This window comes from Perca fluviatilis, chromosome 3 (assembly GCF_010015445.1).
Source record: "Perca fluviatilis chromosome 3, GENO_Pfluv_1.0, whole genome shotgun sequence".
Lineage (NCBI taxonomy): Eukaryota > Metazoa > Chordata > Actinopteri > Perciformes > Percidae > Perca > Perca fluviatilis.
The window spans coordinates 15,440,835-15,457,739 of NC_053114.1; the positions used below are offsets into that span (position 1 = coordinate 15,440,835).

At 40.3% G+C, this 16,905-nt stretch overlaps 1 protein-coding gene across 1 annotated transcript; it reads left to right on the plus strand.

Moving 5' to 3' along the window:
* The first annotated feature begins 620 nt into the window (after positions 1–620).
* On the plus strand, positions 621–5,658 carry LOC120556433 (proteasome subunit alpha type-4-like). The gene is made up of 9 exons (XM_039796045.1): positions 621–749; positions 1,178–1,203; positions 1,314–1,356; positions 1,938–2,100; positions 2,233–2,310; positions 3,134–3,222; positions 3,493–3,623; positions 4,174–4,297; positions 5,429–5,658. Exons 2-9 carry the CDS (start codon positions 1,201–1,203, stop codon positions 5,581–5,583), a joined length of 786 nt encoding a protein of 261 aa, XP_039651979.1. The 5' UTR covers positions 621–749; positions 1,178–1,200; the 3' UTR covers positions 5,584–5,658.
* The last annotated feature ends 11,247 nt before the right edge of the window (positions 5,659–16,905 follow it).

The following is a 16,905-nucleotide window of genomic DNA, read 5'->3' on the forward strand; positions in this document are numbered from 1 at the left end:
ACCTTATTTTTATAAGCTAATTGTGGAAAATATAAACTAGGCTACTTATGGGTATTATTGATTGATAATATCTTAGTCTACAAGCTAATGAAATGTCATGTGGCATGCCATGTGGAAATTCACTTCTTTTCAGTGTCTATTTTTGTGTGAAAAATCGAAACGCAAAAAGTGTCTCAACTGTAGGCCTACTCAGTCTAACCTACTACACTGAAGGACACAACTCAGACAACAGACTTTTATCACGGCAGACATGTCGACATGTCATAGTAGGAAAAGTGTATCCAAAACCATTACTGATGGCTGCATTCCTCTTAGGAGAGGCCCTGGTATTGTGCATGCTGACTCACTGAAATAGCTTACTGGGACACTTGATGGAATTGAGCCATCGTTAAGGTTATCAATTTCAACTGTGCTTTTCCTACTATGTCAAAATGTCTGCTGTGAAAAAGGTCCATTGGCTCTGGGTAATAGGTCAATGAGGACACTGTAAATTAAACTCATTATAAGGTGGCACAGTAAAAGACTAGTTCCAGAAGGTGGCAGCAATGCTGCAACATTACAGATGTCGGCCGCCGTAAAACTCCAAACAAAGAAGAACAATCGGTCTTCCCGCTGCAAGGCGGCGCTGCTGAGCTGCTACTTCACCGCCACAGGATGCCTAGCTAGTGTGTTTGAGGAAACATCAAACTGAAAGTAGTGGACCTCTCAGTCAGTGGAAAACTACGCTAACTTTGACCCTTTTACCAAAGGTAATATATTAGTATTTTACTATTTACTACTGTATTGTTTTCATTCCACCACGATGTTAGAGTATACGTAGCTACAGTTTGACTGCCCAGTCAGAGGACTTTCTTTATCATGAACTAGCTAGATGGCTAACTTGCTAACAAACTAGCATGCTCAGATATTGCAGATTCATTCTGTTTAGCAGCAGCTAGCTAACGTTAGCTAACTTAGCTGTCATGTATTAGAGCACAGAGAAAAGTTGATTGTTTGCAAATAAATTAACATAGACTTAACAGTTTATATTTGTCAAATTAGGGAAGGGGATATTTTCCTTAGAAACATCTCTTAAATTACAACTTGTTATGTGGTGCAAGCTAAAATGTTTTTCGTCTCACTGTTTAGTTTCTGCTGGTCGCTCCATCATCTTATATCTTGTGTTTTATTTTTGCAGGACAGTTTTAGTGACGGGAAAAAATGGTAACGTTGCGTTAGGCTGTTGTGTTCGTCACAGATGTCTCAAATACATTTTCACAATATGCTTCATTACTGCTTGTTTCAGCTAATGCCTATTTTTCTTTGTTGTTTAGTCTCGTAGATATGATTCCCGAACAACCATATTTTCCCCTGAAGGCAAGTCCTGTTTTATTTTGACATTTTTTTATGCCCACACCCATAACGTTACATGACATTGAACACCTTATATGTCATATTATATTATACAATTTCCCTTTACAGATTTGGCATTTGGTATGGGAAATATTTTTGAAATGGCATTTTTTGGTCTAAATCTTTTTTTTTTTTTAAATGTAACGTTGTGTGGGTTGAGCAGTGCTTTTCCATGATTTAAGTGGCTTTGGATCTGTGAAGGTTAAGAGATTACATTTAGACTGTTTAACATACTTTTTATTCTTTGTCTCGTTTGTAACAGTAGTTAAATTAAACATTTTTTACCTCAAGGTCCCTCAAGCTTTCAATTGCATTTCATGGCCCCCATCAGTGAATGATGGCTGTGCAAACTCCATTCACGGATGCAGGCCATGACATCCAGTTGAAAGCTCTGGTAAAACATGTAAGTGGACCTCAAGTTACAATTATTTTGTCAAACTACTTTACTTAACTTCTTCTGTTGGCCAGTGTGTTTTTAGATACACAAGTTTCAGTTGTTTCTAGCCAAGTGTGATCAACATAACCTTTGTGACTGTATTTTACAGGACGTCTGTATCAGGTGGAGTATGCAATGGAAGCAATCGGTCACGCTGGAACATGCCTGGGGATTCTAGCCAATGACGGAGTGCTCTTAGCAGCAGAGAGACGCAACATTCACAAACTGCTTGATGAGGTTTTCTTTTCTGAGAAGATCTACAAGCTCAATGAGTGAGTGAACTGAACTACAGAGGGTCTCCAATACTTGTCCCATTCTTATCATGAAAACCTTTTTTAGTAATCATTTTTTTCAGGCTAACATTGTACTGTCTGTGATCTTGTGTGTGTGATCTTCTTTTTCAGTGACTTGGCCTGCAGTGTTGCTGGGATCACATCAGATGCTAACGTACTGACAAATGAGCTGCGGCTAATTGCACAGAGGTGAGTTTCATAAGAAAACCTCCCAACCATTAAAATTTTAGGGCTGTCTGAAAAACGTCTAAGGTTGTGAATGTTCATCATATTTTCCAGACATATCTTCTTCTTTTTTAATTAGTTGGCCATTAGCAGTAAATGTAAAATATTACAAGCTCAATGTGATGGATAGGGAATGCAGCCATTTGTTCCCGTAAAATATTTTAATGGTAACTAATAAACAAAGTGAAAACAACATAGTATACTTTTCCAATAAACACAGGAACAGTTTTTCCAACAGAATAGGCTTAAATACAGTACAGGCCAAAAGTTTGGACACACCTTCTCATTCAATGTGTTCCTTTATTTTTATGACTATTTACTTTGTAGATTCTCACTGAAGGCATCAAAACTATGAATGAACACATATGGAATTATGTACTTAACAAAAAAGTGTGAAATAACTGAAAACATGTCTTATATTTTAGATTCTTCAAAGTAGCCACCCTTTGCTTTTTTTGATAGCTTTGCAAACCCTTGGTGTTCTCTCAATGAGCTTCATGAGGTAGTCACCTGAAATGGTTTTCACTTCACAGGTGTGCCTTTCAGGGTTAATTAGTGGAATTTTTTCTCTTATTAATAAAAAGTATACAGTTCTGTAAGTACAAACTTTAGATTTGTGGAACTATCTCAGGGCTGAAACTGTCAAATTACCAGCCTATCGATTGGTAATCTGAATTTGCAGATATTTGATAACTTTCCTAAATGCTGCAGTTTCTACCCATTTATCCAATTCACCACCAACTGCTGACCCGTTTTTAATTATTTTATTTTCTTTTTTTCTTTTCAGATATTTATTGCAGTACCAGGAGCCAATACCCTGCGAGCAGTTGGTGACAGCCCTGTGTGACATCAAACAAGCATACACACAGTTTGGTGGTAAGTTGCACAGTAGCTTGTCTAGTTTTTAGCTCGTATCCCTGCGGTTGAATTATACACCACCTTTGGGATCAACGCATTGTATAAGGTTCATTTATTGTCATTCTTCTTAAGGGTTGCACAATGAAATGCAAGTTGTAGTCCCTTAATGCTACACAAGAAAACTTGTTCAAATGTCATATTGGTATACAAGCTACAAGACTATGGACATAGTATTCTCGTCTTTGTATGAAAACACAGATGGATTTTGGTATTCTTTTATCTTGAAAGGTAAGAGGCCATTTGGTGTTTCTCTGCTGTACATGGGCTGGGACAAACATTACGGCTTCCAGTTGTACCAGAGTGACCCCAGTGGCAACTATGGAGGCTGGAAGGCAACGTGTATTGGCAACAACAGCGCTGTAAGTTTGAAATGACAAGGATAATGAAATATCAGCGATGATCTCAACAGATACACCCGGCAGTGTCATATAGAAGTGCTTATACTAGTCCTGAATGTGAATAGCATATAAAGCGAGCCGAGTAGTCTCCAAGAGGGAAGGACCCACAGCTGGCTGCTGAAAATCATACATTTTGGCACTCGTGATATTCCTTTTGGCGCTGGCTAAAACCTCTTTATGCATGCAGTAAAAGCCCTGAATAAATACCGGTAATAAATTCATAATACTAACCATTAAACTCCGGATGGACTCCAGCCATCTTCTCTGCGAGGAAAAAGATAGATGTGGGAAAAAGCCACTTCTTCTTCGGTGTGTTAATTGCGGATCGCAAACCAAGTTTAAGGCTCATACCCCCACCCACATTACTGTATAGGAGTGTGTAGAATAATCAATGGGCCCTCACACTTTCAGTGCTAGCCCCTACCATCATATGTGTATCCACATATGATGGTAAATGTTTCCTATACTCTTCCCCTGTATGGTGTTTGATGTGTTGACTTCTTGGCCTCAGGCTGCAGTGTCCATGTTGAAGCAGGACTTCAAAGAGGGTGAGATGAGTCTGTCTTCTGCTCTGGCTTTGGCTGTCAAAGTCCTCAACAAAACAATGGATGTCAGCAAGCTCTCAGCGGAGAAAGGTGAGATTGGAGCAGCTTATGAGCTTTACTAGCTCTGCCGAAATGGATTTATGTTACTGCAGGAAATATGGTACAACTGTAGTATACGGTTTGAGAGAATAACACCAACTTGGCGCCAAATTCTGATAAAAGATTGTTTAAGCAATCTAGAAGAAACTATTTTTTTGTTTTTTGTCACATTGCAATCGTACAGTACAATGTAGTGAAATGCAATCTCTGCATTTAACTAATCCTAAGCATCAGGAGCAGTGGACAGCCACCTAGCAACTTGGGGTTCAGTCAGTAAGGGCTCTCAACTCTTAGTACTTCCATCTAGATATGATATAACAGGTACTCAGTAATTAATGGCCAGAATGTGTTAACTGTAGAGGGATCAAGTGTGGGCACATCAAGGCAAAATACTCAGGTGCCAGACAAAAAAATATATAACCGCAGGACACAAAGAAGGTCTGCACACTTTTACGCTCCAAATTAATTGTATTTCTCTTAAAAGGTAACCTTTCAATCTACCAGATCTTCCTCAGGCAAGTGTGACAACAGGAACTTCTTGTAGAGGCAGTAATCCGCTCGAAGCACCTACAATAGTAATATGGCTGATCACCTGCTGATCAGCCATATTACTATTGTATCCTGTGTTAACATTGTATTGTGATCGCCAGCTTGTTTTTTCTCCTGCTGGCTACTGATCAGTAGGTGACAGTAATTTTCAGCTGATTTCTCAAGAAAGCCTTTTTTTTTTCTTTTTTTAAAGATTATTTTTGGGGGCATTTTTAGGCCTTTATTTTCACAGGACAGATGAAGACATGAAAGGGAAGAGAGAGAGGGGGAATGACATGCAGCAAAGGGCCACATGTCGGAGCCGCTGCGTCTAGGAGTAAACCTCTACATACTGTATGTGCGCCTGCTCTACCAACTGAGCTAACCTGGCCACAAGAAATGCCTGAAGATCTTCTTGATCGAAACGTTGCCTTTTTAAGATAAACATTAATAATAATAATAATTTGGAGCTTAACAGCGAGCAGACCTTCTTTGTGGCCTGCAGAATATGTTTGTTGCCTTGCCGCTTATGTTTTAGGTGCAACTGCTTGATGTGTACAATAACACAATGCCGTATTGCATTGACTGTTTCAGTGGAAATTGCCACCCTGACTCGAGAAGACGGGAAAACAAAAATCAAGGTGTTGAAGCAGAAAGAAGTCGAGGAACTCATCAAACGGCACGAGGCTGAGGAGGCCAAGGCTGAAAAGGACAAAAAGGAGAAGGAGCAGAAGGAGAAGGACAAATGAGCAAAAATAATTGTCTTCACCTCGTCACCAAATTCTGTAGTGTTTTGTCTTTTACATTAAAAGTTTGGAAACTGATGGATGTGTTGTCTGTATCCTTGTCACAAAATGAAGGGTCAGGTTTTTATTCGCACCGTTTTCAAAACAAATATTACCTGTTTCCCAAATTAATAAAAAACAAAACAAAAACACAGACAAAACTTAACAGTACAATAAACTTCAGTCTCCAAAATTAATTTCTTTACAGAAATTACAAGTTGCATTACTTAAAAACAGGCACGTATGCTGTAGCCAGTTGGTCTTAAAGCATGCCATTAAAAACTGGAGTGAAAGTTTTTTTTCATCGCCACATGATGGAGCCATCATTCTTATGGATGCCCCTTTACAGTAATGTTTTGGGTAAATCTATAAAAGCAAGGCCTGTTATTTTTTTAAATTTTACTTATTGCATTTATAAAATATTAAAAGCTATAACTCAAGACATTTCCTGATATATCTCACAGGCAGCCTCCAGTTTTATTAGAATCAATTTATTGTGATACTGTACTAAAAAACGGTAACCGCACAACACATGAATTTTACCAAGCAACTAAATGAGCTGAACCAAAGCAATCAAATAATGAAATATAAGCTATGTTTCTAGACAAAAAGGGACAACTAATAGAACCACAACAGGTAATTTAGTTCTGGTATAAATCAAAATATAAAGCCCCCCAGAAAAGAGAAATTATTTACTGTATGTCTGATTCATGTACTGTGACCAGATGAAACCAGTTTTCCGTAACATTGAGCCTCATTGAGTCTGGCTGTTAATAAAATAGCATCTTGTGTTGACCGGCCCAGTTAGCATCACATCAGTCTCCCATCTGTTTGATTGCCTTTAAGTGCTTTTCCTTCTACCTACCACTTGATGGCGATAGTGTTCACTGATAACATTTCTTCTGTTCTGTGTTGGAACAAAGTGGCATTTTATCTCCAAATAGTTCACAGCTAGCACCATGAATTATTAAAAAATACAAACCATATTTTGGTTTAAGGCCTGTAGTTACATTGGATCCAATGGATGAACAAGAAATACTTGTACACTACAGCTGATCAATGCAGACTCACTTACATGCAGACTTAATGTAAAGATGCAACACTACAGTATTTTGTCACATTAAATGTCATGTTTATTTTTGAATACATACTGTAGTTGTAAAATGGTTATGCCATGGGGTGTGATTTAAATTCCACTTTGCATATTCGCATACAGTCAGCAGTGTTGGAGATAGTGAGTTAAATGTCATTTGGGGAGTATTGTTGATTAAAAAGAGCAGGTGGTGAATGTGACAGCAATAGACCTTTTTCACGGCAGACATGTTGACATGTCGTAGTAGGAAAAGCACAAGATGTATTCAAAACCATTACTGATGGCTGCATTCCACTTAGGAGAGGCCCTGGTATTGTTGCATGCTGACTCACTGAAATAGCTTACTGGGACACTTGATGGAATCGGGCCATCGTTAAGGTTATCAGTTTTAGCTGTGCTTTTCCTACAATGACAAGTCAAAATGTCTGCTGTGAAAAAGGTCCATGGATGGAGTGTCTGTTGTAACGGAGCGTGATCGGTATTGGACACTCAGTTACACACTATGTATGTGGTCATGACTGGATTGAAACCAGCTGTTGTTAATGCTGTAGCTCACGTATGACATCTCCACACCTTTATTTTTTTATATTAACCCACCAGACCAAATTTATTGCATTGGACAAATATCCATGGTTAAGTTTAGGATCTTTACAATTTATAGGAATGGGCTTGAAGAGAAATTAACATGATTCATTTTACCCAAAAAGAAGATGCAAGTAACTGCAACAGACAATGCTGATTGGTCAATATGTGATACTACAGCTTCAGCTACAGTACATGATCAGGCAGGGCAGCAGCCAGGATTTTATAAATGAGTACAAATTTCCCTAGCATAACCCCAACAGATTTTTATTTTATTGATTTAGTTGACTGTTCAGTTATATTTTCTTTACATTTAATCTCCCTACAGTATGATCTTTCAATGCCTTTTTCCACAAGGGAAATAATTCTGGTGGAGAAATAGGAAACTCCTTTAGTTTTATTGAAATAAAATCTTTTTTTTGCCACCAACATTTTTTAAATTTCAAAAATCAGTAATTTGCGTGTAATTGTTGAATGTCAACTTCTCAGTTTTTTAAAGCCCACACATTCCCTGAAACAATGACCTCAGTGTCCTCAATGGTAGCCTCCACCCTGCATTACGGCAGTCTTTCCTGAATACGACATTTTCTCATTCAGTACTCGATATAGTGTTATGCCGGCTACACAGTGGCTGCGTGGCGTGAGTGTGGCGTTTCTGTGTAGGATTTTTCTATGTCTTTGCACAGCAGAAACGTGTCTGACGTGGCGCTGCTGCTGCTAGCCTTGTCTATACACATGGATGTTTCCCATTAATAAACTGCACTCAAGCAGTAGTATACTTCATGTTAAACATAAATATATACTGATTTGATTACAGCAAAGACAGCGTCAGCAGTATTGACGGCAAAATAGGCTACAGAATATTTCGTTCTGTATTGACACATACAATATTTTGAAAATCGATATTATTATATCTGACTGAGACTTTCAAACATCAAAATGTCATTTATTAAATGTGTTTGTGTCAAAATGGCATATAATCATCTTTTCATATTCTATTTTGAATGGAAACGCTTCCAACACGCTTGCGTGTCGCGTGAAAAACCTCACGTTATGGCTCCGTAGCAGCCGTTTTTGTAAAAATAGGCTAAAGATTGTGTTGTAACCACGCGACTTACTGTCGCACAGCAGAGAAATTACCGTACAGTACAGGAGAAGCTCGCAGGCAGTTTCGACTCACATTAGCTGTTTAAGTTTAATTACTAATGTTAACTAACATTTTAGTTAGCAATAATTAGCCTGTGCCTATGTTATCTCCTTACATATACCTACGCTCTCTGTCTCTGTAAGATTGGGAATGATTGAGATTTCTCTTGGCACAGCTACCAGAACACTTACAACTTTCAGACAGGTTGCGTTGGAGGCTGCGCAGTAACGCTCAGCCATCACCGGAAAAGTGCTTCTAATATCCTTCACTGGTCTCCGTCCAGAGCAACGGGATCTGTTGGTCCATTGTTATATATGTCAATGGGTAAACTGCAGATGTGATGGCACTCTGTCAGTAGGGGTTGCTATAGCAACAGAATGATCAACTGTAATCCACTGCGAGTGACATGTCTGCCTTTGTATAAACTGACTAACAATAAAGTAAAAAAAGATATGCATATGGCATAAAAAAAGGCACTTTTCCTTGTCAAGTTTCTATTAGCAGACTGTAAGTGACGTTGCCCCATTAGCAATTGAGATATTTGACTTACATCCAAGATAAAGACTTGGCAGCGTACCTCAGCCTCCTGAGATGAAAAGTTCTTTTCATTTGACGTCAATCTTTCAGTTAGGATCTTACATGGACTTAAAACTGAAAATCAACAGCGCTACTTCATTTAAAGGGCAGACGCAGTGAGGTCATGGTGTTCACATGAGCTTCTCACAGTGTTGAGTGGGAGGATCTTGGCATCTGAATGACTGGGCGCGCTTCGCAGGCCTCCTGAGGCTCAGCCTAAAAGAGATGTCCAGTCTACTGAGAATTACTGTAGGATAGTGTAAGAATTTAATTTCCGTGTCCAAAACTTCCCATTGACGCTCTTGGTCACAACACTTCCTTACGGCTTACTTTTCATGCTCTTTTGGAGCAACACAAGCGCATTTGGACGACTCTGGACAAAGGCGTAGAGGCCCACCACTGTCCACCGTGATGAGGCCGATAGGGAGAGCAGGGCAATCTGTTGCAGTGTAAACACAGACCCCAGAAAAGCACTGGAATGTCTCTGCAGTGGGAGCTGGAGGTCAGCCGCAGGCCAAGGCAGGTGGTATACATCAGAGTCGAGGCTGACATCTCAGCAGTAACTTATCCAAACAAGAGGCAGACGGTATGTTATCCTGCTCGCCCTGGAGGAGGAGGAGCAGGAGGAGGAGGAGATAGAGGAGGAAGGAAGGGTGAAAATAGAGGAAAGGTGGGAGTGTGAGGGGCTGAAGCAGACAGCATTGAGGGGGAGTGTCCCTACAATCCAAGCATCTTCCCATCTCTCAATCAGTCCCAGAGGGGACAAATGCCAGTTAGCACACAAGGCTAAACATGACATGAGACTTTGCAGCCATTTCAAAGCCCTTGATCTCGATCCAGTAAGTGATCTTGAAAGTTGTAGCCACTGTCTGGGGAGAGATCCTGGGTGGGGGATTATGGGGAGTCGCTTGGGGTGGGGGTGGGGGGTGTTATAGGGGTCCTAATTCTGTTGCTTCCCTAATGATGTGCATAGGACTTTATTTCTGTTACATTGATGGTTAGGAAAAGAAAGGAAAAATTGTGTATATGTTGTGATTATATATATATTTTGTACTTTTTTCAATAAAAAATTGATCACAAAAAGAAAGTTGTAGCCACTGTCACGGGGAGAACGTCCAAGTCGTGTTATTTCTGCAGAATGCTGAATGCTATTGTTGGGTACAAAACATTTAACTCCAAATTGTAAAAAAAAAAAACAAAAAAATAGCTAATCAAGGCTTTCATATTCAATTGGATAAAATAAAATAGATAAATACATTTAAGGAAAAAAGTATACGTTTGTTTATTTTGATTTAAAGCTTCCACGTCTTTTAACTTTTATTTAGAGTATTGTGACTCATTGCTCATTTTCCTTCTGAAGTACTAAGAATTTTAACATGTAAACAAGTACAGTCTGTACCTAAGTAGGAAAACTAGTGGTATTTATTCAGCAGTGTTGTGTGAATGGTCCAAGCAGTGTTATGTCTAACCCTATCTAAATATTGCAGCGGAAATTGAAACTATAACAGTGGATGTTATTATATTATATTATATGTTTTGCGTGTAAATTCTTAATCTGAATAGAGACGTAGCCTTCAGATACTGACGAACAGTATTTCGATTAAATGAAGTGGAAACACTCAAGTAAAGTACCAGTATTGTGTGCTGTGTATTTATCTTGTCACAACTACAGCCCTAAGTTAAACTGCAGAAACAGGTGTTTAATAAAATGGTTTAAGAAACGTATAATGACCTAATAAAGATCTTTGGATCAAATGTTTTAAAATTTGTGGTGGCTACAAAAGACTTAATTAGTCAGTTGTTTACTGGGCAATAATCTGGACCACCAACTGCACAGCATCCACATTGAGCTTTTACAGATAACAGCCATAATAACAGACCTGTGGTTCTACTGGAATGTTGATATTATCAAAAGTTACACATGCGGTGCCAAGTGTAATTTTCATTTATGAACTATAAACGGAACTTAAGGCACTAAAACCCCCACATCCCTTGTGGGGGGGTGGGGGGTATTCTCAACAGCAACCACCTGCAGTCAGAAGAGCGAGTGTCTTGATTCAACATTACTTCTGTTACTGACTGTACCACTTACTATCAAGCTCCTATTTAAAGCCAAGGCCACTCACTGGTGTGTGAAACCCTGACCTTACTGGGAATCAGGAATTAAATAATCCTCTCATCCATGACAGTCATTTTATGAGCAGCCTGCAAATCCTTGAGAGTACAGACTCACTGCTCACCACCAGATCAAGACAGTTCACCATAAATGGAGCCGAGTTGCAGTAAACAATAATTACAAGCCGTGCTGCTGATATGACCTATTATGGAGAGGTATATGACGCTATTGTTGCTGCTGGCACATAATAGCAGGTGTTGTGGTATAGTACATTACATTGGCATGGTCAAATGTTTTTGGGGTCTAAATATTTACATGGCTTTGAAATACAAAAAAAATAAATTGGGTAACACTTTACTTGAAGGTGTCTAAACTTACCACAAAAAGTAAGGAAATTTGTGTTTGGTAGATTATTTCTCTGTGGTAACAATGCTTTTTGGCAATAAATCTTATACCGTTGGAAATCCTGTTTAGTTCCCTTTCAAATGGTGCCCCATTTGGACGGAACATGCATTTGTGGGATGAGCAGCAGCGCTGAGTATGTGGGTTGCGCCCATGAAAAATTTGCCAAATCTTCTCTGCCAATGCCAACAGCTTATTCTGCCATTGACTCGTTTGGTGGATTGGATGATTGAAGTTTAAAGAAACAAGACATATTGGCAATTTAACAATTAATTCATTTCACAAACAGGAGCCTCAGTAGCATGTGGAAGAACCATACACAGCCACAACAGCCTGGCACCTCCTCCTCATGCTGGTCATCGGCCTGGTCACACACTGCTGTGGGATGGCATCCCATTCTTCAACCAGCATTTGTCACAAGTCAGCCGACGTGGTTGTGTTGGTCACTCTGGCACGGATAGCACGCCCAAGCTGATCCCACAAGTGTTCAATGGGGTTGAGGTCAGGACTGCTGGCAGGCCATTCTATCCTCTCCACTCCCACACTCTGGAGGTAGTCTCTGATAAACCCTGCCCTGTGGGGGCGAGCATTGTCATCTTGGAGGATAGAGTTCGGTCCCAGACTGTGGAGATATGGGATTGCCACTAGTTGCAGAATCTCATATCTATGTCTCTCTGCACTGAGATTGTCTCCAATGATGACAAGCCTCGTTTTTCCAGTGAGGGAGATGCCGCCCCACACCATCACACTGCCTCCACCAAAAGGTGTTACTCTATCGGTGCAGCAATCAGCATAGCGTTCTCCGCGTCTTCTCCACACTTTGTCCCTACGATCCAACTGCCGTAGGCAGAATCTGGACTCATCACTGATCATAACGTTCCTCCACATGTTCAGGTTCCAGTGCACGTGTTGCAGACACCAGCGCAAACGGGCCTGACGGTGAAGGGCAGTCATGGCAGGACTCCTGGCAGCCCTTTGAGACCGGAGATTGTGCTGCCAATCAGGTGCCAATCAGGCAGCATTGTTACCACAGAGAAATAATCTACCAAACACAAATTTCCTTACTTTTTGTGCTAAGTTTTACATAAGAGTGACATGACACTGTTATGAACACATGACACTGTCATGACACAGTCATGAACGTTTATGACTTGTTTATAATGTTTATGACACCTTCATGACAGTGTCATGTCACTCTTATGTAGATACCTTCAAGTAAAGTGTAACCAAAAATTGTTACATGGTCAGCTTCTTCTTCTTCTTCTTCTTGACTTCGGCTAGCTTCGTTTCAAACCTCTCAGGCTTTTAAAATCTTTTTATTTTACAAGCAAAATAAAAACATGAGGTCAAACTAATATCAAGCTGGTATACATTTGTAGTTTCTAAAAAACAAACAAAAAAAGTTTTGGAGACACAAGGTTTTCATCCCACAGCAATAATAACTCTCAACCCAACAAACACCATAGAGGCAGTTTGTTATGATTGTCAGTGGTTATTTATTTAAAACTGTAGTCTGTTTAGTTGGGCTGTTCTCACTTGTTCTTGCAGATGTGCTGGTCTGTTTCTGCTTGGAACAATGGTCACTTGTCACTGCTTACCTAATAAGGTGGTGGGGATGAACTCTTTTGTGTGAAGACAGCGATCAAGTAGTAAAAACAGGCATGGAAAGTTCACAGACCGGCTCTTAATCCACACAACCTCTGTCAAACTTTGTGATGCACTTTTCTGATTTCTAAACAGAAACAAAACTTTACACCCAATTCAGACCTGGAGAAAGCCATCCTTAAACATTCAGAGTGTAATTGTTGTGAGGTTTTGACAACACATTCATCTCATCATAAACCTGAATTTAGCTTCTATTATTTGCGTGCCAAACACAATTTCAGATTTTGAAAAGAGCAACATTATGAGTTAACATGCACACTTGTATACTGGTTATCGTGAATATAAACATAATATCCTGATTTCAGAACCCTGAATAAGACCCCTGATTTTAAAAGTCCCATGACATGGTGCTCTTTGGATGCTTTTATATAGACCTTAGTGGTCCCCTAAAACTGTATCTGAAGTCTCTTTCCCGAAATTCAGCCTTGGTGCAGAATTACAGCCACTAGAGCCAGTCCCACAATGAGCTTTCCTTAGTATGTGCCATTTCTGTGTCTGTAGCTATTGAGGAGGACGGGGGGCAAGGTGGAGGGTGGGGGTGGGGGTGTGGCCTTGACCAACTGCCACTTTGCTCGTTTGAAAGCCATGATGTCTCTCTCTCATGGGTGGGCCAAATTCCCTGGGCGGGCAAAGCAGAGAAAGGGGAGGTAACCTTGCTCCTTATGACATCATAAGGAGCAAGATTCCAGATTGGCCCATCTGAGCTTTCATTTTCTCAAAGGCAGAGCAGGATACCCAAGGCTCGGTTTACACCTATTGCCATTTCTGGCCACTGGGGGACCCCATATAGGCAGGCTGGGGGAACACATACTAATGTTAAAAAACATGCCATGGGACCTTTAAGTATCTGATTACTGTCTGCCATGTGCACCGGTGCACTGACAACTCAGGTAACGTAAAAATCACATCTCTACACACTGAGTAAAGTGTAAGGGTAACTCTGCATGAATTGTTTTGTTGCTCCTGTTTTCTATTGTTGCTCAGATGGAGAGACTAAATCCTGCAGTGTGGTAAAAGCAGCAGTGTCCAGACAGCCAGAAGCCAAACTGGGCTCATCTTTAACTGCTGAGGAAACTCACTCAGTACGGAAATGACACACAGTGGCTGAATGTGGAGTTTCAAAAGACTCAAGACTCAAAACCAGGTTAGTGTGCATGTAAACATACTCGATGCATCGTGCAACCCAAACTAGTTCAGCTACAGCTCATAAGAAGGTGAGCAATTGTGGCTGTCAGATGGAACTGCTTGTTTTCTGCTGCTGTGATTGGTTCGATTATGTGAAAGAACTCAACATGAAATAAATATGACTCCCATGCTATATAGATTGTAGCATGCCAAGCAAAATTCACAGAAGAGTGAATAAGATCGGTTAAGAGCACTACAGCAGCACCTTGATCAGCATTCAATCTTTTCTGTGTCTACGAGAAACAAGCCAAGCATGATGTCAAACTGTGGCTGTCTTCATTTTTCCACGGTGTGCTGTATGTTCTTCTACATCACCAGTTCAACACAATGAAAACAACAAATATCCCAAATGCAACCATAATATACTCTCACCTAAAGGATTTTTTAGGAACGCCTGTTTAATTTCACGTTAATGAAATTATCTAATCAACCAATCACATGGCAGGGGTGTGGCCCAGGTCTAGACAATCTCCTGAACCCCAAACTGAATGTCAGAATGGGAAAGAAAGGTGATCTAAGCAACTTTGAGCGTGGCATGCTTGTTGGTGCCAGACGGGCTGGTCTGAGTATTTCACTATCTGCTCAGTTACTGGGATTTTTCACAGACAACCATTTCTAGGGTTTACAAAGAATGGTCTGAAAAAGGAAAAACGTCCAGTATGCTGCAGTCCTGGGGGGCGAAAATGCCTCGTTGATGCTAGAGGTCAAAGAAGAATGGGCCGAGTGATTCAAGCTGATAGAAGATCAACTTTGTCTCAAATAACCACTCGTTACAACCGAGGTATGCAGCAAAGCATTTGTGAAGCCACAACACGCACAACCTTGAGGCGGATGGGCTACACCAGCAGAAGACCCCACCGGGTGCCACTCATCTCCAATAAAAATAGAAAAATGAGGCTACAATTTGCACGAGCTCACAAAAATTGGACAGTTGAAGACTGTAAAAATGTTGTCTGGTCTGATGAGTCTCGATTTCTGATGAGACATTCAGATGGTAGAGTCAGAATTTGGCGTAAACAGAATGAGAACATGGATCCGTCATGCCTTGTTACCACTGGGCAGGCTGGTGGTGGTGGGGGTGTAATGGTGTGGGGGATCCCTTTCGCCTTCAGAACTGCTTTAATTCTTCGTGTCATTGATTCAACAAGGTGCTGGAAGCATTCTTTAGACATGTTGGCCCATATTGATAGAATAGGGTCAAACATGGTATTAGTATGGTGTTCCTAATAATCCTTTAGGTGAGTGTATATTATTTTGCATAAAAGACCTTATATAGTAACATACATTTATTTATTTATTTATTTGTAGACTATATCTAATGACGTGTGTTTCCAGTAAGTTGTGTATAATATATATCAAGTATTGCTTGTTAAGTATTGCCATAATATCTCCATATGCTGCATTTACCATTTACAATGCACCTGAAATTGTAGTAAAATATGTAATGTACTTTACCATCACCATTTTGCTATTCAGTCTTGAAAGAAAGTGATAATAGGTAGCTGAATTAACTGAAGACACATCAAAAAATGCAATTTGACGCATGTCTTTTCTGTAATAGAGTGAAGTCAGATATTCTCAGCAGGTGTTCGTCGTCTCTCTTAAATATCTTTCTTCTCCTCGGGACCTCAGTCACCTTGACCTGCCCGACTGCAGCTGGCCACGCCGGCTGCATGAGTTCCCTTCAATGGGCCTTTTGTTTCTCTTTGTCAACTCCACTGAAACAATACGCTGATTTATTAAATATGCTTTACTTTGATCCTCCCTGATATACTACGCACACGTGCATTGACACATCATTTCATATTTAGACGTTCAAAGATATCTTAGGGAGAATGTTCCATCTGCCAAAGTAACTCTAACTTTAACTTCAATAGTAGAAAACAAGCGAGAAGAGCAACCAAAAAAAAGCTACTTTTTCAATCAGAAAACACTGTCAACATCAGTGCAGGCTTGAATTGAAATGAGATTATCTCGTTATTCCTCTTAAATTACTCCGAACATTTTTTGTTTTAAATATGCAGAACGTGTCTGTTCTGTGTCGAGGTGTAGGTCCTGTATACATGTGGGCAGTCAGCTATACACGATGCTGACGTCAGTCACCATGTTTCAGAAAAGTTTCGAGAGAAAAAGTTGGGGAAGTTTTACGTCCATTGTCTCAACTGGAACATCTTCCATTGCCGCCTTTAGATAAAACTCCCCTAGAAACTCAGTCTGCTACATTTTTGATAAGAGATGAGCCTTAAAAACAGCGGGCGGCATCTAAATTATGCAACCGTTCGCATCCTCTTAGGGGAAAAAGTAGAGTTGGGCTGAGTTGTCGAAGGGAACAAGCTATGACAGGCCTGTGCATGGAGGGGTGGTGACCATGCATTATGAATGGTGCTAAGTACGCCTCAGCTGGAGGAGCTGAGTGGAGGCGATGGAGGGCGATGGGATAGTGCCAACCTATTGGCCGCCCGCGGGTAATGCACTTCACTTTACCCCCCAAAAAACATTCTCTCTCCTTCAGTTCCCCCA

Bases quoted from the DNA above. Each gene is read 5' to 3' on its own strand.
- LOC120556433 (XM_039796045.1), top strand. The intron at 2,101-2,232 runs GTGAGTGAACTG...CTTCTTTTTCAG, and splicing joins AAGATCTACAAGCTCAATGA to TGACTTGGCCTGCAGTGTTG. The intron at 3,624-4,173 runs GTAAGTTTGAAA...TCTTGGCCTCAG, and splicing joins GTATTGGCAACAACAGCGCT to GCTGCAGTGTCCATGTTGAA.